Source organism: Eimeria acervulina, genomic scaffold (genome assembly GCF_000499425.1).
Source record: "Eimeria acervulina Houghton genomic scaffold, Eah_scaff197, whole genome shotgun sequence".
Lineage (NCBI taxonomy): Eukaryota > Apicomplexa > Conoidasida > Eucoccidiorida > Eimeriidae > Eimeria > Eimeria acervulina.
The window spans coordinates 4,086-25,237 of record NW_013548775.1 but is presented as its reverse complement, the minus strand read 5'-3'; the positions used below and the strand labels follow the sequence as shown (position 1 = coordinate 25,237).

General features: G+C 50.4%; 2 protein-coding genes across 2 annotated transcripts; both read right to left on the bottom strand.

The window, feature by feature from the left end:
* Positions 1 to 2,534: 2,534 nt before the first annotated feature.
* Positions 2,535 to 11,639, bottom strand: EAH_00024800 (hypothetical protein, conserved; the record flags this gene model as incomplete). Its single annotated transcript, XM_013392986.1, has 22 exons — positions 2,535 to 2,752; positions 2,850 to 3,239; positions 3,369 to 3,398; positions 3,541 to 3,915; positions 4,487 to 4,648; positions 4,992 to 5,150; positions 5,293 to 5,529; positions 5,660 to 5,761; positions 5,912 to 6,043; positions 6,209 to 6,439; positions 6,876 to 6,953; positions 7,200 to 7,487; positions 8,042 to 8,092; positions 8,370 to 8,417; positions 8,734 to 8,979; positions 9,154 to 9,480; positions 9,603 to 9,764; positions 10,021 to 10,164; positions 10,376 to 10,453; positions 10,765 to 10,938; positions 11,027 to 11,242; positions 11,534 to 11,639. 22 exons carry the CDS (start codon positions 11,637 to 11,639, stop codon positions 2,535 to 2,537), a joined length of 3,954 nt encoding a protein of 1,317 aa, XP_013248440.1.
* A 1,799-nt stretch (positions 11,640 to 13,438) lies between these two features.
* EAH_00024790 (hypothetical protein) lies at positions 13,439 to 16,684 on the bottom strand (the record flags this gene model as incomplete). Its single annotated transcript, XM_013392985.1, has 6 exons — positions 13,439 to 14,029; positions 14,358 to 14,660; positions 15,040 to 15,141; positions 15,398 to 15,718; positions 15,984 to 16,174; positions 16,450 to 16,684. 6 exons carry the CDS (start codon positions 16,682 to 16,684, stop codon positions 13,439 to 13,441), a joined length of 1,743 nt encoding a protein of 580 aa, XP_013248439.1.
* Between the last annotated feature and the right edge of the window lie 4,468 nt (positions 16,685 to 21,152).

The window sequence follows — 21,152 nt, the reverse complement described above, 5'->3', positions numbered from 1 at the left end:
ATGATACGCTAAAGTAAGTTTAGGCTCAACAAATTCTAGCTTGCAGGGGGCTGGCCAAAGGCAAAGGTGCACTTCAGGCGCGCAAGTGTTAATGCGGAGCACCTTTTACATGGTCGCATATTGCATATAGGATAGACCCTATCTTCTCACTTGTAAGCCGTCAGCCTGTTTATCTTCAAGGACCTCCGAGTAAATTCCCCGTTCCATGTACTTGGGAGCTTCATGCCCTGCACTACGGTCGTGAGCGCTCAAACGATAAGCGTCAGGTTGGGAAGAATGACTTGGGCAGTCGCTCATCTTCATTCGACGTGAGCTCTCGTAAATGCACCTTTACGTGAAGACGGACTAACCCTCTCTGTTCTGTCCACTCAGACAGTGGCTCTCCGCATGCGTCTAAGATCTCCGCGTTGCTACATCAGAGCCGCTTTCCCCATATTTTCTTGAATGGAAGTTGCAGATTTTGCTGCATCCCGGTAATGCTGGGCCTTCCTGGAGGCACTAAATACAGGTAGGATGGCTATATAATAATACAAGACACTGCTGCTGAGGGCAACGGGCCTGATATTCGCTCGTTGATATCCCTACTGCGTAACTAATCAACCACCTATAACCGGCATGCCGCAGATTTTTTTTCGATTCGGCCCCTCAAGACAAGGATAGCAACTGTTTCGTGCTAGAGTAATCTGAAAAGCTTCCGTCGCCACAGGGCTGGCGAAGCTACCGCAGAGATCGGTGGCCTTGAAATTCAAGATTTTAAGACTGCAGGGCACTTATCTATTTGGAATGATATGTGGGTTTCCTCGCGAACAGCAACGGTACGTTGCCCTGCACGGCTGATCGCACAGCAGGCCGCAGCGTGGCGAGGACTTGTACAAAACGAAACTTCTGGGAAATTCTGGTTCCAGCCTGATATCTAGCTCACCTGATCATTTAAATACAACCCAATTATTAGTTCTAGTTGGGGACTGAAAACACTGAGTAGGTGACCTAGGGCGCTGCAGTTGGCCGACACGCTTGACCTTGGCCACTGCAGCAACGGCGTTCGGACGGTGATTGCTGAGAAGAACGACCCCAAACAGTTATCCTTACTGTAATTATTTACTCCGTGGCTGGTGTGCGCACTAACGAATGAGAAACATGGGCTTGAGTTGTTAACGTCAGTGGGGCTACTGGCTGGCCATGTAGCGACAGCCCGTAGCATCACGCTTTATGGCTAAGATATGCAGTCTCGCCTCCTTACCTCCCGATACCCTTGAAAAAGTCTAATTTATAAGGGCATGGCTGCTTGAGACGATGCTGATGAGCGGACATCAATGACAAACTTCCAGCTAGATGCGAAGCACAAGCACAGCGGCACCGTTCCGCAGTTAGGGGAGGGCCTATGCTCCCCACAGGTGACTAATTTTTTCGCCATGCAGTCACCAAAACTGTTTTGTACGTAAGCATACTGAACTGAATGCAAAATGCTGCCAACGTAGTCTTTGCGTATTCCCGGGCAAAGCCTCTGGCCGTCGGGATGGTTTTTTGCAACCCAGTAAGTTTCGCCCACGCGATGAAATCAGCGCACATGCAACCCTACATACGCACCACGCTTTTGACTGGCGTAGATCAGAGTGGTTATATCCTTCGAATACACCCACATTAAGCAGCCCACAGTCTCTAATTCGAAGCCCGAAAGCTACCCAGGGGAATTCTGGTTGGGAGGATGCTGGTGCTCTCGTGGTCGTGGAAAAATTACCTCATTTTTGCCCTCGAAGTTAATGGCGGTGCCACCATGATCACTAGTGAATGCTAATGTGCGCGTCTGACCGCACTTATTGAGAGGGGCAAGGTGATGAGGTAAGCAGCCAATTTAATACATCGCCCGATTTCCCTCGGGTTTATCATCGCAGGGTGGGGTGCACGTGCTACGGAGTTCGTAGCGCTCCGCTATGCCCACGAACAAATACAGCCAGAATGCTATTCTGGAAGAAGACCTTGGTACCAGCATTGACTGAAATGCTTTCAAAGGACCCAGCCACTGTGCATCAGATGTAGGTGACTGTTGCTTTGTAGCGTAGACGTCAGATACTCTTGTATTGTCACAAACATAGCCATGTTTCTGATGATGCTTTCTACCGCAACGGATCACATGCTTGCTACCTTTGGTAAAGCGAGGCGCTTCTACTCGTGAAGAGGTGACGGCGCATCTAGTATAATGTTCGTAAGATACTTTTGCAACAGTTGCCTTCCTAGGCACTCCTGAATTTTCCAGTGACTCTGCGTTCTCAGCAGCATCGAAATTTTGCCTGGTTTGTAGCGGGGTCAACAAATGCATGGCGCTGCGCTGCCATTGGAAATGGAAAAACCCAGAGCCCTCGCTCGACGGCCCAAAAATGAGCCTGTTGCATGCTCCAGAAGCAACAGCAGTTTTAGATAGAGGTTACTATAGCTGCTGGCGATACTGTCTGCATCAAACAGCCACTCACCCATCTCCCACTCCCACTTCAACCCCAGCCCCCCCCTTTCATCAGCTGGGCACCTACCTCAGCGCCTCAATCAGTAGAGGATGTCGATGCTTGGCTGAGGAGCCTTGGTGAGTATTGTAGCGTCGTCGTTCCCCAGTTGTCTGCAGAAGTTTCGAAGTCTTCAGGTGCAACTTCTGGTATCCTCAGGGCCCCACTAGCTGGGGAGTACTCTTTCAAGCTTTTAAATGCGTTGGCGTCTTCCCACTGGGTAGTAACAGTTGCCATCAGAGTCTTGAAAACTCTATCTGAAACATAGAGGAAGAGAACTAATACACACCAGCATCTTGAAGCTTGGGTGGTGCAACCTTCAAAGAGCATCGGGTATTCCGGTGATTGACGTACCAAAAATATCAGCGGCTGGGCCTGTAGCGAAACTGTAGGTGGCAGATGCAAGCTCCTCCCCAAGCCTGTGGCTATTAACTCGGCCCAAAATGTTGTCTCCCTCCAGATGCATCAGGTACCAAGAACGGAGTGTCATTTCTTTTGAATTACCAAAGCAGTTCTTGAATCTATTGCTGATCCGAAGCGCAGCAAAAACAGCCGTTAAAGGGTGAGGAGGGCGAGAGCGGCGTGGCTTGTCGACACCTAGGTCAAGGATTTGCTGCACTAAGTGGTTCACATTGAGTGCGCTGACTCCTAAAGTGTTTACTATCCCTCCGTAAAGAGAGCGAGCTGCTCTTTTTCCGCCTTTTCTGCCAGAGGGCGCGTAAGCCACCTTTCCTCCAGCATTGACTGAGGCCACAACATGAGCAGAGACGTGCAAGCTTCTGCTGTTCCATTCTTGCTGCTGGCTGGTGGATCTACATGTTTCCATATTTGAACTGTCGAAATGACTCTACACGCTCGCAGCCAAACGCGTACTCAGGCTTAGACACGTCTTCATCGGTCGACCTGAACGGCATACGACAAAAGGAGATCGAATTAGGGCATCTTCACTTTCTGCTCTCCCCGGACAGATCACTCGAACTATCAGCGTGAACTTGTTTAAATACCTTGCCCCAACTTCATCCCCCCCGCCCTCGCGCGAACGTACCAGAGAAGTGTTTATTTAGTTCCTTTCTCTTCCTGTTGTACGCCGCTGCATCCTCTACACCGTTTTCGTCAATACTAGTGAGAGTGTAGTCTCCAGCGTTTTTCAGCCTCTCTATGAGCATGGAATGGGCAAGGCGGCCATTCGCATGCTCGAATCCAGCCTCTACTTGCTGCTGCTGCCACGCCGTAACAAAGATGCCCACTGAGGTGCAGAGGGCTGCTGCTTCTGTTGTCAGAGTTCTGGTATTTCGATTGACGTGCTCAGCAATGGCAGAAGGGAAGAGAAGCGACAATCTGAAGATGAGATCTTCTGTCGACTTTAGTGCGTCGATGTAGCATCGGTCAAGCGCAGATGACCGTACACACAGGCAATTGGCTGAGCAGAACATATCACACTGCGCTTAGGCAGGGCGTGCAGAGCAACAGCTGCAACTGCCTTAGGGTTTAACGAGCGGCGCTCTACATCGACGCAAATCGAAAGCTTCACATACTAGCTACTAGCAACCGATGATGAGAGGCAAAAATGCATCTTACTTGAGGAAGGGAGGTAGAAGGGCACCCTACTGTGCGGACCTGAAATAACCGTTACACCGCAACGTGGCAGCATTCGTACAGTTCGTCCCTGGTGGCGAAAAATGTGGGCCTAGTGAAGCTTTGCGAGAGTCACCGAAGGGTTGAGTGCAAGATAACTCCATTTGTTTGACAACTTACCGTGCACCCTGTCAATAACTGCCTTTATTTGCCCCCATGTAGCGGTTTCGGATACTGGCTCTCCGATTTCGGCTAGCCATTTCTTTATGGGTCCTTGGAAAGCTCTTACTTCTGACTCAGGAAAGACCAACAACTCACCATAGTGGTCGTGAATAAAGAGCCAGCACGATCTAGTGAGTGCGGTATACTGTGTGAAGATTAAATACCTCGTCACTTCCACAGTGTTTCCAACTTACCGCGCAATGTCAAAGCAAAGGCTTCTGCTTCCTCGGCGCTGTTAGGCAGCCGGGTGGAGGCCCATCCGAGCCTTTTGCAGACCCGACCATAGATATCCGGCATGTTGTAGCTGATTCGTTTGGTAAAAGGCAACGCTCCCTCAGCAACGTGTCTCTCCGGAACTATACGCACAGCCATATCACTCAACGTTTTTATGCCCCGTTGTTGAGCCTTCGACTCCTTAGCGCCGCCTTCATCCTACACGAGTTTTACTGAGATGCAAATGAGTTCCAGAGAGCTTACTGCTTCGAGATACGTCCGAAGAAACAGAGTCCCAGAGGCTTTTAAACAGATTGAGGATCTCTCCAGGAACCAAAACTACACCTGAAATGTCAATTGGTGATGCAGCAACTTGCCCAGTGGCCGAGGCTTGCCCATTGTATGGTGTTCAGCTACGTGCCGATATATGCCCTCGCCATATAAGAAACTAAATATTTCGTAGGCATAATTGTGAAAAAGACTTACTCGTTGCTGCTCCAACAAATTGTTTGGCCTCCACAACAGTTTCCGGCAACTTGTTTGCTGGCCACGACAGTGCTGTTACAATAAGTGAATACTTTTCTGGCTCTTGTAATAACCTTTTAGCGTATTCCCGCACCTTTTGTAAGATTTCGGCGTCTCTGTCTGAAAGAAAAGAGAACAAGCAAACCAATATTACGTGATAGTAAAAAATGCCCCTGAGCAGCACTTGTAGACGGCAGTGCAGTGAGGATAATATATGAACAAATGCACTACAGGGTTTCCTCAACACATAGGCGATATTTACCGTCTTTCTGACTGCTTGTCCCTGGGCCTTTCAAAATATTTTCAAGCAATGTTAAACCCCATTTGGTCTGGTACCAAAGGCCGGCGTAAAATGCTGAGCCTGAGGAAGGCTTGTGACCCTTGGCAGCGACAGCCGCATCAATCCCGGAATTAGCAGCAGCCGCTTGATCCCTGGCCTCATCGCGGAATAGAAAATCTGCAACAGGGCGATCCCCGTTTCCCCTCGACACGCCTAGAACTGCGGCAGAGGAAAAACGGGAAAAAACGTTGCAGGAAGACATCCTCTTCGATACTGTAGACATGCTATACTCAGCAAGGGACGCTCGCCTTCCGTAATCAAGTTATAAAAGGGCCCCATACTGGCTTACGGGAATTCAGAAGCTCGCGTAGATTTGGGGCCGCTGAGAGAACAGAGGGTTTGTCGCTCAAATCTGCTGTCGCAAGCTCATCTTCAATGCTTGCCGTGAGAACTGAAAAAACAGACGAACAGCTGGGTTGCTACGTCGGCTCTGCAGGAGATTAGGATAGTTCTTCATTCAGTAACTAACGGCAAAGGTCATTAGTGTTGGGCCCACCTGCTCGCGACACCCTACGTAAAATAACATAACAAAAGTGCGAACCTGGAAAGAGGAGGGAGCGCAGGTATTCGTAAATGGCACTTCGACCAACTTGTTTGATCTCAGGTAGTCGCCGCAAAGCATGCATTTCGCCGTCCCCCTCAGCGCACGATGTGACGGCGTCTTCCACTCGAACTAGGCAAAGAAATTGAGAAAACCACATTGCGCAGCGGAAGGGCAAGGAGGAGGGCTATTTGCAGTAGGTGATGGTACAACCATCTAGCAAGTACCTGAGGCCCTGCAATGTGTAACGGCGAAGACTACTAATGATATTTTAGCAAATTTCAAACTGTTATTCACCATTGCAACCCTCAAGAACAACATCTCTGAACTCCGCGGTGTTCATCAGGGAGGCGAAATCTGCCACTGGAGTTCTCTCTACGATGCTCCTGAGGTAGGAGTCCATTCCAGGGCAATATGAAGAGTTGCTTCTTTCTTTCAGTGCCATGCCGATGATATGCGCATTCAGGCAGGTAGTCGCGTAATTCTTCAGCTGAGAAGCATGCTTTCTGTTGGACGAATCCCCGGTCACTGCGCATGACGATCACTCAACATCACTTTCTACTCGAGCAATGTAGCGCTAGCGTCTAAGGATCTTAGGTGCTGTGGCATTTTCCTATAGGGGCGGTGCCAAGATGAGATCTGAGACTTTGAAGGTCGAAGCAACTCTAAATATCGAGTTACAGGGAGAAGGTGAGACATTAGGACTTAGTATTAGCATCTGAGATTGTGTAGGGTAGGTTTGATGCTGATGCTCACACATGGTGGAGTGAAAGTCCATTTCAACTCCTAAAAGAGCTAAACTCGTGGACGTTTCCGCTGAAAGAGCAGAGACAGAACCGCTATGTGTACATTCTGTTTGGCCCATACCCCGCCCGATGTAACTTAAAACCACTGCCGACTTCTCTGCGACAAGAGTGAATTGGTGTGGATTGTACTGCCCAGACAACAGTGGAGCAGGTCTTACCGAAAGCAAGGAAATCTTGCCCCCTGAATTCAGCCCAAGAATGAGAGTCGGGCATCGTCTCACTATTAATTCCCAGCCCTGAAAAAAGGAGTGCAAGATAACAGGACAGCACCAAAAAAATGACATGATCATACTCCTAGTAAGGGACAGTCCATCTCAAACTTCAGCCCGATCTAAAAGCCACTCGGGAAAAAAACTTGCACGGCTCCAGTTACAGAATGACTTCTCTGTTTTGGCATCTTCCAGCTGTGGGTCCATGGGGCTTATCTTTACGGTGCAAATCCTTCAACTCTACTTTGCTCGTTCATGCAGCACCTAGCTCACCTTGGATCTTTACGTATACAAAATCCCTGAACATCACTGCTCTGCAAAAACTGCATCCGCCTTTTCCCTCTAGGCAGCTGCTGCAATGGCCGCTTCCAAGGATCTTGTGAAGAGTGTGGACAGCTGTCCCGAGAAAAGTTATGCGGTTGGACAGGGGCCGGTAGAGAGCCGTGGTGTCTTCCACCATCAAAGCCACACCAATTCGCAATTGCAGAAGCAGTCCTTTACTTGTGGGAGAATCCAGCATGTTTAGTGGAAGTGTAAGCACCACAGAGTGTTGCCCACTGCCTGCACCATCCCAACCAAACACACCAATCAGTATTTAATCTCAGATAGCCAAAAACGATTTCAAGCCATACTGCTGACTTCAGTCGGGTGGCGTGTTGGCGTTTTGCTCTCTGTTTCTCTAGTTAACTCACTATCGGTATATGTCCAGGTCACGATGACGTTTTTCGGTCTTCCTCCTGGAACCATTCATTCACTCAGAACCTATATATTAACCTATATATTCTTGCGATTTCTGACGGAAACGAGCACACTAATGCATTTAAATCTATCGCTGTTCTAGGAACCCCGGCGTTCTGCCTACATGCAGGCCCCAAACACAATGCAGTGCTAAGGTAAGGGAAAGAAGAAAACACCTGCTGGCCTGTAGCGACTCAACATATTTGAGGTGAGCTCCCTAGCTGCGCCATTAATCTTTGCTGCGGCAAAAATTTCGAAACAACGTCAGCAAAAAATTATTATTCTCGCAAATACTGAGAATCACACTGATGCTGAGTTGCTTATGAAGGCAAAGAAAATGCAGCTGTGCTGTTGGCTATATCTTGTATGTGTCTCACCTATTTTTTGGTTTATTTCGAACAGGGCCTCGTCAACACCCTGTCCTTCTACTGAAAGAGGCGCAACAACACTAGCAGCAAGCAGTAAACGCTCACGATGCCAGAAGTACCATACACTGCCAACCGCAGACCGCTAGATATCCTGACATACCTTTGGAGGAAAAGTAATCGCGCAGCCTGAGCAACTTGGTAAGCATGTCTTCTGACTCTCTTCCTGCGTGCAGAGATTGATTTTGCACCGAACTTAGAAGAAATGCTTATCTGACTCGGCGCCGCGCGTCACCTTGAAGCTAGGTGGTGCACTACGAGTGGTCAGAGGGTCGCCTACCTATGGCTGGTATTCCATGCGGAGCTGTGTTGTATTCGGAGAGGTCGCCTGAGCAGAAAATTCAATCATCCATAAACTGTAGGCATGTGCCCTACCCCTGCATACAGTCTCCACTTTCCCATACGAAAACTTAGACAGCGCTGGAGACTTACGCTGCAAGAGCAGGGCCTCCGGCACAGAGCCTGAACAAGAAATACATTAAAGAAATGCTGTCTACCTAGCATACTTAGGAACATCCCATGATAAGGTTGAACCGCATTGGCAAAACACTGTTTTCGCCAGAGAACTTGCAGAGAAGGGTATCTGGAGGTCCTGGCGCCTTGCTTGGCCCATGGGAGTGTAGCAACGCCGTTGTTCAACTTACCAAGCAAAATAGATGATCCTCTCTGCATTTGCTGCACCCTGTATTCCAATATTTTTTCGTCGTTTAGTGCGTCTGGCGTGTAGAAAGTCAAATTAGGGCCCCCAGCAAAGATGCCATCCTGCAGATAGCCAATGGAAACCATCTTGTCATCGATCTGCTGATATAGCACGGCTGCGCCTGCTCCGTTTGAAGACTCGGCGATGGAGATCACGGCTGGACCGAGCTCGGTATCATCAGCCATGGCACCTGAGCAAGAAAGGGAGATGCGAGCGTATGCTCTCGGCGAAATTGACTTACGGAGCTCCTCTATTACAAGTCATGCTACTGCTGGTCTCCGTCAGTAAAGATTTAATAGCAACAAAGTGCGGCAGCGTTGGATTTGGCGGCACCACAGCCTCTGCTTCTAAAGGTATTCCTCACGGATCTCTTTTACGTGAAGATCGAAAGGTGTAGAGAAGGTTGGTTGATAACTGAAAAGTTTAAATATCATTTGGGTACTGCTTTCTTCAGCAAGCGCAAGAACAGTTCCAGCTGGGACTTCCATCCACAAGTTGCTACCGTGAATTTTCATTACCAGTGCCTCCCTCGCAACGCCTTTGAGAGGAGAAAGCGCGAGTGTGTGGCACGCAAGGGGAGTTCCATGCTCTACTTCAGTGTGAAGCATGTAGTTGCGCTGGTATGGGAGCATGAAATTTCTTGAGGAGCAGGGGGCTCCCAATTCACTTTCAGCGAAGGTCTGGACCTTAACTGAAAACCGCAGCATGCAAATGTGAGATTCAAGTAAAGGTTGCGCAAAGAGGCACGCCAGCACATTGGAGTCAAGCGAACAGGTCTACGCATGCTGGGTTAGATCACGAGTTTCTGCTGACCTGGAACAAAAGCCTTGCTGCCCCCAATAAAGGCATACGAAAAGACATTTTCTCCCCTGAAGCTTCCTATTACGGGGTCAAAGCGTTTCACGGAGAAGAGCGGATCCTGGTTGTCTTTTAATAAGTCGCAAGTTGCAGGCTGCCCTGTTAGCTTTGCCTCCACTGGTCATCGCAGATTGCAAAAAGAAAAACACAACATCGCTGTAAGTAGGCAAACAAAGCCGTCCGTGCCAGCTCCTGGCTGACTTTGAGCAGGTGCATCGAGGGCGCCAAGCGCGTGGGCATGTAGGGCAACACGCATTCTACTTACTCTGCTGAGAATGAGGCATGTTCACGTCGCTTGAATGCACATAAGGGTCGAAGTAGAGTAGATTATTTGATCTCTTGTCACAATATATACTTGGCGCCCTCTTTGTACCGGTGATTGCCACCGCTTGCTTCCCCATAACAAGAGGTGGCGTAACCTCGCAAAATTGGAGGTCCCCTTCACTCTGAGTTACAATGGAGTTGGACGAAGGATCAAATTGACTCGGGAAATCCACCCTTCCAAACGGTGTGCACTCTGACGTAGGACAAGCAGATCAGGCTGGCATGATTGGCACTCTAGCAGTTACTGGCTCGAACACCTGCAGAACCCCCTCTTCTGAACAGAGTGTTTCTTGCTAGTGGAATGTGTAATAATTGCTTAATCGGTTATTGTTTCACCTAGCACCCGCGCAACAGATGCCGATATGTACTTGAGCTTATGGAGCTTATAAAAAGGGTGCACTTACTCAACACAGTCATGTCTACTTCCCCCTTGAACTGGCCGTGGGCGTAGGAGGAGGCCAGTAGTTTGACCTCAGAGTGTCCTGCACACGGCAAAAGAGGAACGTGCTTTTCTGACGTGCACATGACCCTGATCATCACATCTCTGCCTTTGGCTACTCACGCTCCTGCCTGCAAGGCTACAGCCAATGTGCAAAAAACATATTCGGCCTGACCCTTCACCGTATGCTTGAGGAGGCTCCTTTCAGAAGACTAATAGGTCTCTGCACTTTATCTGCCTCTCCAACGGCTACCCTTTACCTGAATGTCGAGGGGTCAGCTGCAACTTGTCCCTCATTGTGTGCATCTCCACTTTGAAATACATTGGGCCCTATAGCAAAGTGCCTGCACCCACTTTTGAGGATACTACCCCCACTAGGGTAGGACAAATAGATGAGCTGAGTGCCACTTTCAGCTGTTATGACGGTCGAGTGGCGAAGATATTCCACGGCGGTCTCGTTCGGCCGTGTGAAGCACCGGCGATAGGAACGACCGTCGCAGAAGACGGAAAGACCGGAATCGGTGAACACTGCAGAGAAGCAGGGGAGACAAGAATACAGGTGGAGCCCTGAATGCTTGACAAAGTATCTTGAAACTTCAGCGAAATTAAGACCCACCACTCTCCAAAAGGTCTCCTTTCTCGTAGTTCACAACGTACAGCCGGAGGCGATCAGCACCAGCTGCCTCTCCAACGTCAAGGACAGCTGTGCCATCTGGGACTCTTCCTGTTATCTCTGCATCCTCAAAGAAGAGACCGTCACTCCGAGTAGTCACTCTGACGTCTTCGGGTAAAATGGCCTGGGACGGCAGCACTTGGCGCACAGCCACGAAAGCTGAGTAACACAGAAAGGAAAACGCACGGCAGACAAACAAATCCGATGTAATCCAAAACCAATTACTAGAGATACTCAGGAACGGTGTTGAATGGGGAATGCAGAGGCTCCAAAAGTAGACGGACAGAGATATACCCTACACATGTGAGTCTGCATTGACTGGCTAGCGTGAATGTGTAGGCAGCTGCACAAATGATATTTTTCCTGTACCGTTGAAGTGAAATTGCCTTCAGAAGGCCCTACGATATGCGCGGCGTCACCTCAAGACTATGCACTCTCGTCGCTGCTTACTTGTAGTTTTTGTGGAAAGGGAGAGAGGGAGAAATGCCGCAGCGACAACAGCCACGGTGCCTAAAAGGCCCAAAGTCTGCGAGAGCCTTAGCTTCATCATGAGCATCCTTCTCTCAGGGCTTGCTCCAAAAAGAGAAATTTAAAACAAATGAGCGAATGAAACTGTACAGGCGAAGGCAGGCAGGCGCTGTAGCCCGAAGCCCGGCAACAACCGCATCCATAGGGTGATGAACCTCTTGCAGAAGTGTAAGGACAGATACGGAAAGACAAAGGAGAAATGGCTAGCCTGGAGCGCTCGAAAGAACCGGATTGTCTCAACAGTTTGGCCGCTGGCTCTAAGGCGTTAGGCACCTCCCGGCCATCCGATTAGAGGCCGATGCTAGACAAGGTCAATGTCTGTGGATTGTGAAGGGCTTTTTTGGTTTGGACGATATCTAACGAACAGGTTTCTGTGAAGAATAGAAACAAAGAAGCTTGGAATAAAGGAACCCCGCCAGGGGCCGGCGGTCACCGAGGCCTGGTCCGCAGGTTTCGGTCGTTTGGTACTTGGCCGGTTCTTCCCTTTGTAGAAAAACAATTCATAAGAAAACAAATAATAACGCAGGTAAAAAGAAAACGAACAAACACCTACACATAGCTGCAGGGAATGAAGCCTACAAGGACCGTCGACTCTCATCGGTCGGCTGCGCCCGGACAAGTCCCAACCGATATATGCAAACCACCCGAAATCGTTTCCCAATACATCCCGCCTGGTTGCAGTTGAACACCTCCGATCTTTGATTTTAAATGGTTTTTCAAAATAAGAGAGGCCATCGCGAAGGGAGTATGGGTACTTTGTGTTCGTGTGTCCATGCTCCCCGGTTACGTAGAAGCGGGGAAGCAACTCTTCTCTGCGGCGACGTTCCCTCTCGGTCATACGTTCTTTGAGCTTTGCTAATTACGTACTTGGCGCAAAATATCAGGAAGAGAGGGACGGAAGAACGTACGGCCGAGAGCCTGGGTAGTCCTTCCAATGTTTTCCATGGGATAGGGCACCGGACGCGTAATGGCACAGTTTACTGCACTACGTAGGCCCCTTGCAAGCGGGATTGCGCAGATCGCACGAGCTTCCCTGCTTTCTGTGGGTACCGCTTCAGCAGCCATTCCTACCCAATAGGCTTATGAAGCGTCACAGCAACGAGTAGGCTGCAAGAAGGTGAACCAGAGACTAATGACAGGACAGCTACCTACCTATCCCCGTAGAGCCCCATCCCTAGCCGGGCATCTGCTCACTGTAGGCAGACTGAGAGAAAAGGGAAGCCAGAGAAAGCCAGCTACGCCGGGATTGTGACTTGCCTCTCGTTATCCCAGCCAATGTCGGCAACCCCACTAGTACTGAAATATAAGTTGGTTTGCATCGGTCGCTTCAAAATTTGTCGCGTCTAACAAAAGATGCAGAGATGCAGAGAGTTTAGCTGATATACAGAGACCAGCCCTTCACTGAACTCATAGGTGAACGGAAACAATGAAACGCTCCTGCCCGAGCAGCTCCGTTCCATGAGCTCTCCCGCAGATCAAAAGGTGTTCATGTAACTCTCCGTAATTAAAGAAACTAAAGATGGCTGGACACACAAATGAAGACAAGAGAGAGTTACCAAGCGCCTCTCGTGCAAGGGAAGTCCTGCGGAGGAGTACCGCCGCGTTCAGGCCTGACAAGTGACATCCCCTGAAGTTGTACGGCAATGATACCTTGGTGAAAAGACGCGCATTCTCTAGAGAGAGAGAGAGAGAGAGGGAGAGAAACTGGAGGGCCCTAACTCTTCGGGCGCAGAACCAGCGCATGTTGTTTTCACCCATTTATAACAAGCGCATTGGAAGCAAACGACAGGTCAGGAGGCGGCGGAGCCACATCACCACTGCATGCGATCACGAAGACGCTTGTTTGCTCTTCTTCGAAACACGTAAGCTACGCCGCACGCCGCCTCCGACCTCACCTGCCAAATTCAAACCATCCCCAGCAGCAACCAACCCCTTTCCAGGGTCCGTAAGAATACTGTCCTGTGGGCACGGTTTTGTGTGGCCCTCAATGCCTCGGTCACCGAAGTCTGTGGGACTCTGCTGAGATGACAAAGGGGAGCAGTGAGCTTGCAAACAGCCCTCCCGGAGTGTCGCCGGCCATCTTGCTGGTGCGTTGGAAGGCGGCCCTGCCGTGGAGCGGCTGCGGCCCCGACTCGACTGAGGAGGTGGGTTTTGGGGTGTCTTGACAGCCGAAAATCCGCTAGGTTTCTGAGGCGGCTGCCGTGCACTCGCCTGCTTCGTGTGCCGGCCTGAAGCAGAGGGCTTAGCCTGTGTTACGGCCGCAGATTGTGCGCCCCGCGACTCATCGCCGGACTCCTCCTGCTCGCAGTCGGACACCAAATTAAGTACATCTTCAGGTGTCAACCCGCACCACTCATCTTCTTTGCTGAAGAGAGAAGGCGGCGGAGAGTAGGCACAGCCTGAGAGCAGGCAGGCGGCCTGCAGGCACGAATAGGCAAACGAGTAGCTTCAGTCAAAGGCAACGTCTTCTGCAGCTAATTACGACGAGCTGTTCAGCCCAAATAACATTCCGACGCTGAAAAAGATTTCCGTAGGGGTGCGCCGGAGTGCATGCGCATGCCAAGAGGTCTATCGACGCTGTTCTCTTTTTGAATATATACGAATATATATACCTGTATGCATTTCATAACTAGATACGCATTAATATACGCATTGCACTTCTTCCCACTGTTCCGCACTTGAGAGGCGCAGAAGGCCACAGAAGAAAGCAACGCGCAAAAAGACAAAAGAAAGCGCTAGGCCTCACCTCTCTTGCAAGTTCCTCATCGCGACCGCTTCCTATAAACTCTCTCCACCCCTTTCGCTCCCCACCCAAGGCGTCTTCCTGAAGAGACTCCTGAGGACTGCGCTTCCGCTTCCGCCCCTGTTTCCTCTTTGCTGCAGAGGCGGAGGCAGAGGACGGACTCTGTTCCTGCCGACAGAACAGCGGGTGGTTGTCAATCTTCAGGCCGCGCCGCTCAGCGCGAGGCGGCAGCAGCAAGTGCAACAGCGGCTCCGTTACCATCAGAAAGCGATCCACAGTGGCTTGCTCGCTAGGGCGAAGACAAGTCTACACGCACCAACAGCAGTAGCAGCACAGGCAGCAGCAGCATTTGCAGAAACGGCCCCTTCACCAGCCTGCCCAAGGTTTCGTTTCTTAGGAACGATCCGATAAAGCCCTTACAGCACAACGTTTATCTACCGGTACTGCGCTGTTGTCAAGGGCACCTGCCTGCTGCTTTGGCTATTTCGCGCGGTTATAGGGGACAGTTAGGAGCAATTAGTTCTATCTGCTGCCTTTAAGCCATCTCCGATGTCTATCTCTGTCTGCGGTTGCCCGGCCCCTGCTTCTGTATCTCTGCTCCCCTCGATACAGGTGTCTACTCTGACACTATTGCTTCTCTCAACGGTCCCTGTCTGTCTCTGTTCGACCTGCTCTGTCCTCTTACCCGCGACAGCTGACAGCTGCAAGTCAGGCTTTCGCTAACGCCTGCATCCAGATGAACTGCAGCGGCCTTTCCCTTTATGTCGTAGTGCAGCGGCCACCCGAACTAACAGTTCCGCAGAAACAAGCAAAACAGAAAGAAACGAGGCGAGATCAGCTCAATCAGTTACAACCGCAACATTCGCATACACACCAAACAAAGAAGCTCAGACGCATGGAGGCAGGAAGGCAAAGAGCACAGCCGGAAGGGAACTACTTAAACATACACAAACGCCTTGTCTCAAAAGCACGGAAAACAGTTCTGCTCCGTGCTGCTGCTGTTGCTGCTGCTACTGCTGCTAGGATAGTAGGCGGTTCCCTACGTTCTTGATGGCTGGCAGGAGCATCCAGCACTGCCTGGGCCACAAGTCGAGGTCTCTCCTGTCGATAAAGACAGACTTGAAGCTTTGCACCCTTGTTTGCTGCTGATACTGCTGCTGCAGCGGGGACGGGACGTAAGTGAACGCCTCGAGCGCAAAGGCCTCCACGACGGCGCGAGGCAGCATCACCTGCAGCAGCAGCCGCGTGCTGCGAGCTGACAGCCGGTGATTTACCCACAAGGCCCGCAGCTGCCGCTCATTAGAAGCGAGAGATTCAATCAGGCAGCCGCCAAACACCTTGGAAAACCCCACCGTGTTCGGCACCTGCAGCAGCAAACAAACCAAAAAAATGCCTCCAAAACCCTCAAATGCACAAACCCTCAACTGCACAAAACGTCAATCTCCAAACCCTAAACCTAACTCTACACCCTAAATTCTGAAGACTCGACAAAGATACTTAGGCAGCAAAAGGCCTCTGGAAGGAAGGGGGGGAGGGGGCGAAAGCCAATGCAGCAGAGTTGAATGGCGGTTCAGTTGCGTTTCAAGTGTAAGTACGGCTGCGGCGTCCGCGCCTAGAGAAGCTGCTTACCTCGTTTTTCCCCGAAGAAGGCTTGGGCCGGACCTGCTTGCTGTGCACCGTTAGCAGCAAACCATCGAAGTCTTCACACAACAACTCACGACTCAGCTGCGGCAGCTCAGCAGCAACCGCACGTGGCAGCGGCTGCAGCCGGAAGGGCAAGTGGCGGTTGCGCGGATCGCTGGGGCAGTTGCGCCCGTATGCTGAAAAGCAAAACCCTAAAACACGCTAAACCCTAAACCCTAAACCCTAAACAGCAAAAAGAGCCCATAGCTTTGAAACTAAACCATTACTTTCACTCATGAGGTAAAGAGAGGAACAACACGGCAATGAAAAAACGCTAAGCACTCAAACCCTGTATTCCTAAACCACAAACCCTCGGCCCCCGCCGCCCCCTTCACTGCAGAAACATCCACATTCAAAACGCGGAGAAAGCAAAGAATTAGGGTTTAAGAAAGGGTAGGGTGGAGGTGTGCACCTGAGAAGCTCCAGTTGGCCTTTATCCGTTTCGCGAGGAGCCGCTGGTGGTTAAGTAGCTTCAAATGCAGAGGGTAGAGCTGCAGCTGTGCTGCTACATCTGCCCAGCTGCTGCAGTTCGGCGGTAGAGACAGCGGCAGCCGCAGCAGCTGCAGCCGCATGCCGTGCCGATCAAACCATGCATCGCTTTCTTCAATCAGAAGCCGCTTCTGGACCTCGCGCCAGTCGCCCCCCATCCCTCGAGGTGTACATCCAGCCCATTTGATGCCTTTGCTGCGTCTGCAACTACTGTTGCTGCACTCGCCACTGTTGCTGCTACTGGTGCTGCTGCTCTTGCAGCTGTCTCTACTGCTGGCCTACGTGCTGCTACTACCGCTTCTGATGTTATTGCTGCTTGTTCTGCTGCTGCTGTCGTTGCTGCTGATCCTCCAGGCGATGCCGTTGCATGTCCCACTGCTGCTGCAGCTTGGGCAAGTTGTTAAGCCCTGTGCCGATCCCACGGTGTGATCAGGCGGAGGTCTCCAAAGCCCTTTGAAGGAGGAACGATATATGCAGAACTAGCATAAGGCTGCTGCTGCTTAGCAGCGCGCGGCTTCTACTGCACCCTCGGCACTATGTATTGAAATCGGGCGGCAGAGGGGGGTTACGAGGCAGCGGGGAGGCCTGTTGCAAATGAAACGTTAGAAATAATAACCTAAAAGTTTATTTTAAATTACAACTAAGTCCTTCCGAACGTTGCATGCGCTCGGGGATGGGTGAGACCAGAGTCTTTTCTAGCTGTCCATTTACTGCAGCCCCGCAAGGCTAGACCTGTCGAGAGTATCTAAGAAAGTTATTGATTTCTTAGTTGTAATTTTTATTTTATGAGGAATAAATGCTGCATTTTATTGAAAATAACAAACTTGAGACGCGTAAAAGGCGATACTACCATATGATGAACTCCGACCCCAGCCTCATTCATGCACGAGAGAATGGAGTGGCTGCGATCTATAGAAGACACTGCATATTTCCCCTGCAAAAAAACTATTTCAGAAACTGTACATTTTAAAGGTTTAATTCAGCAGAAAAAAATGTTTGTCTGGGCAAGCTCTAAAAACTTGCGTCCCTACCGACCCCGTACTGTAGCTGTATCACTGCAAAGTTTCCTTCATGCTCCTTCTCGAGTTGATGCATGTACTTCTACTTGCACGCATGTTGATAACTTGGAGCCATATAAGCTTTTAACAACTCTCTGCAGCGTTAGCGCATGCAGCATAGAGGGTTTGGCATGGTTGCACTTGCTTCCGGGGTTGCTTGCAACAACAGTTGTAGAAAGGCGTTTTGCAGCTCGTTAATGGCCGCTCCACCTCATCACCGGCCCACAGCACATGCGTCACTGTGCTTAGGGCGCCTGGAGACTGTAGGGGAGGCCATCTGCTGTTGGATGAACTCATATATTAACGCTGTTTAAACTGTTGCCTTCCATGCTGATCGTGTATAAAGACCGAAGACACTCGCTACACTGGATAGCAAAGCATGGTTCCTCAGCGGATGTGCGAGCAAAGCAGCTCCACAGCTGGGGATACATGCCACTGATTTATAGAGAAATCACTTTACAAAAACAGGTCAGTCTTTCCCCCCAAATCTTTGTCAAGCATTCAACCTTTTGTTTTCTTCTCTCACATTATACAGGGATCAACACCTGACCTCCGATATGACCTCCGGTGGGAAGTTGAACAACAACTGCTCGCCCCGTCTCATTGGAACAAGCGCAGTACCTACATCCCATCCAGCCGAAAATGTTTATCCAACAAAAACTACTCATGAGTGATGACCGTCCAGTTATGACGGGCGCTGCCATACGGGAGCAGCCGAAGAGTTCTTAGCATCCCTCAAGTTGTAGGCTCGCCTTCAAAGAGCACCGAAGAATTACAATTTTCAGAGGCATTTCCTTCACTAGAAAAAGCAGTCACGACGATTGCGGCTATAGCTGAACCAAGTAACAACTTTTCCCAAACAAATGGAAGCTTTCCGAGATACCCTACACTAAAGGGTCATTTACGTGTCGTCAAGGGAGAAGTGAAAAAACTGGTAAAGGAACCTCTCCACAGTGCTCTACATCGGAAAGTATTAGCCCTCAGTAGAAGGAAGGGAGGCGGCTCCGACGCAGCGCAAAAAAAAAGCTGTCAGAACCGACGGAGAAATGCACGCAGTCCTACAGGACGACATTATGAAGACCGCAGCTTTGAAACTCTACCTAGCTTACACCCGATGAACAGCAGAAAAAGGAGTATTTGAAAGGTCACTACTCAGAAGTAGTGAAAAACAAGGGGCTCAAAGCAGACAGACCACTCGCTGGGATGCTTGGGGATCCATCACGAGTATGCTAAATGCATTGCATTCAGCATACTCCTGATGGATCCCCAAGCATGATTCAGTGGTGCAAGCGAACCTCGTACCTTGGAAAGACAAAAAGCTAAAAGAGACGAACTTCTAGGGAAAGGCGAACTGCAAATGTCAACTACCGCATGTGAACACAATCCGATGTAGAGATAAAATGAACAGGCGCACGCACATCTGCGTCGACTTCAAACCCCTCAACAAAATATTCATGGTGAATGAAAACTTTCTGATGGCCCGGTTAGACAAACAAGCTGACTGCTTGCATGGTTTATCCGTTTCTTCGGTCAGCAGTCTATTCACTATTTGACAGATTACTTTCAGTAAACACAAGCATGCCAGCAGCAGTAAGGTTGGCAACAACAGGTGCACCAACAGCAAGCGCTACGACAGACACGGTAGCAGCAGCAGAAGCAGAAGCAGCAAAAGCAGCAGCCGGGGAAAGATGATGAGCAGCAGCACCGCCAAAGCCAAAAAGCCATAAGCACCTACAGCTGGAGAGTCCGGCACAAGAACTGCAGCAGACGGGGGACGTAGCAACAAGAAATACAACCGGAGGGACCGATGGATTAGCAGCACCAGCACACGCCGCCGCACCAGCGAATGCGGTAGGAGCTTTCTTCTCGGTCCACCTTAGGAAGCAGGCGTGGGGAAGGGGAGAAGATGTAACACAGAGGAGGAGGAGTGGCGATGAAGGGCAGATGCAGCAAAGTTTTGCTTGAAGCTGCTAAGTTTAGTTTTCTAGTTGCGCGCAGGTTGGCTACGGCTACGGTATTGCCAGTCCGCGATACTTTCCGGGGAAGGCCGTGAGCTGAAAGGGAGCCAAAGACCTAAGTTAAGAGTTCCTAAAGAGCAGCTTACCTTCCCTTCCTCCGCATGCTTACTGGGCAATGCGGCCAAGTGCTTGGGGCCGCTGGGGGTAGGAGACGGTCTTTCATGCGCTGCAGCGCACTTCACTGCAGCTGTCGATGCATGCAGACCCTCGCTCATCCCAACTAACAAGCCCCCTCTGTTGCATGCACTAGCAATGCAGACATTTTCTTTATCTTATTCCTTTGCAGGGAGTATGCATTCCGATAGATATGCGCGTACGAACTTCACACAGACAGTGTCTATGCTACTGAGCGACAAGCGTGGGTTAAACAGTTCCTTACAACGTTCGTGATTACATCCAAAGAAGACTCAGGTACTTTTAGATGCGGGGGATTCTTACAGAGGCACTTGCAGCGATGGGTGCTGCAACTTCTTTAGGGAAGTCGGCTTTTCTGTCTCTCTGCCTATCCACATCAGCCCCACCACACCCTTAGGCCTCTGCGCAGAGGGCGCATGGAGACTGAATGGAAGGCAACTGGCTATGTAGAGCTCTGTTATAAAATATTTCTCTTCTATTGCCGCTACCGACTGTCTTTCTTTGACGATAAAGAGTACTCCATCGCTCGCCAGGACCCTCCAGTGTGCGTACACCGCAGCTGGGGAGATGAACAGGGGTCTGCGAAGAGCTGAAGGGGTTTATTTGTTTTAAAATTAATTTAATGCTGAGAAGTTTGTTATGAATAGTTTATTTTTTTTTATGCATAGAGGGCTGGCGGGCGTGGGTGCCCGCCGCGGCGACCATTGAACGGCGGCGTGCGAGGAGTAAAAGGGGGCTATCTTTTTGAGTTTTATGAAGATTAAATAGTTTATTTATTTGTATTTATTGTATATTTTGTTTGTTTAGCGAATTTGAATAGAATAGAAGGGCTGCCCACCTGCTGCAGCACGAAGGCGAGGAGCGGATCCTGCTGCTGCTGCCTCAGCAGCAGCCGGGCGAGCAGCAGCAGCAGCAGCGGGCGCTGTAGCTGCTGGCTGCAGCAGCAGCAGCAGCAGCAGCAGCAGCTGGCAGGTGGCTGCAGCAACTGCACGACAGCGTATATTTCTGCACGTTTGCATGTAGGATTGTAAAGACAGTGCTTGGTACGGTATGTAGCTTCAGTGGGTCTGCTTTGCTGCTCGGTGCTGCAGCAGGGAGCAGCAGCAATTTGTTGTGCCCCCGCATCTCGCGGGGCCCTAACCCCACACATTTGATATACCCCTTGCCATGCTGAGAGCCGGCTTCTTTTTTCTTCCTTACGTTTTGTCGCTCTCTCAGCCTCTTCAATTCTTTCAGCGGTTGGGGGCCTCCCCCCTCCCGCGCCCTCACCTTGTGGGCCCACGATACAAGGCGAGCCGCCCGGGTAGCTGACGCTGCTGCTGCTGCTGCGGCTGCTGCGGCTGCTGCTACTGCTGCTGCTCAAGTTCCTCCTCCTGCTGCAGGCCTTCTACACCTAGGCACCCCCACAACCACGA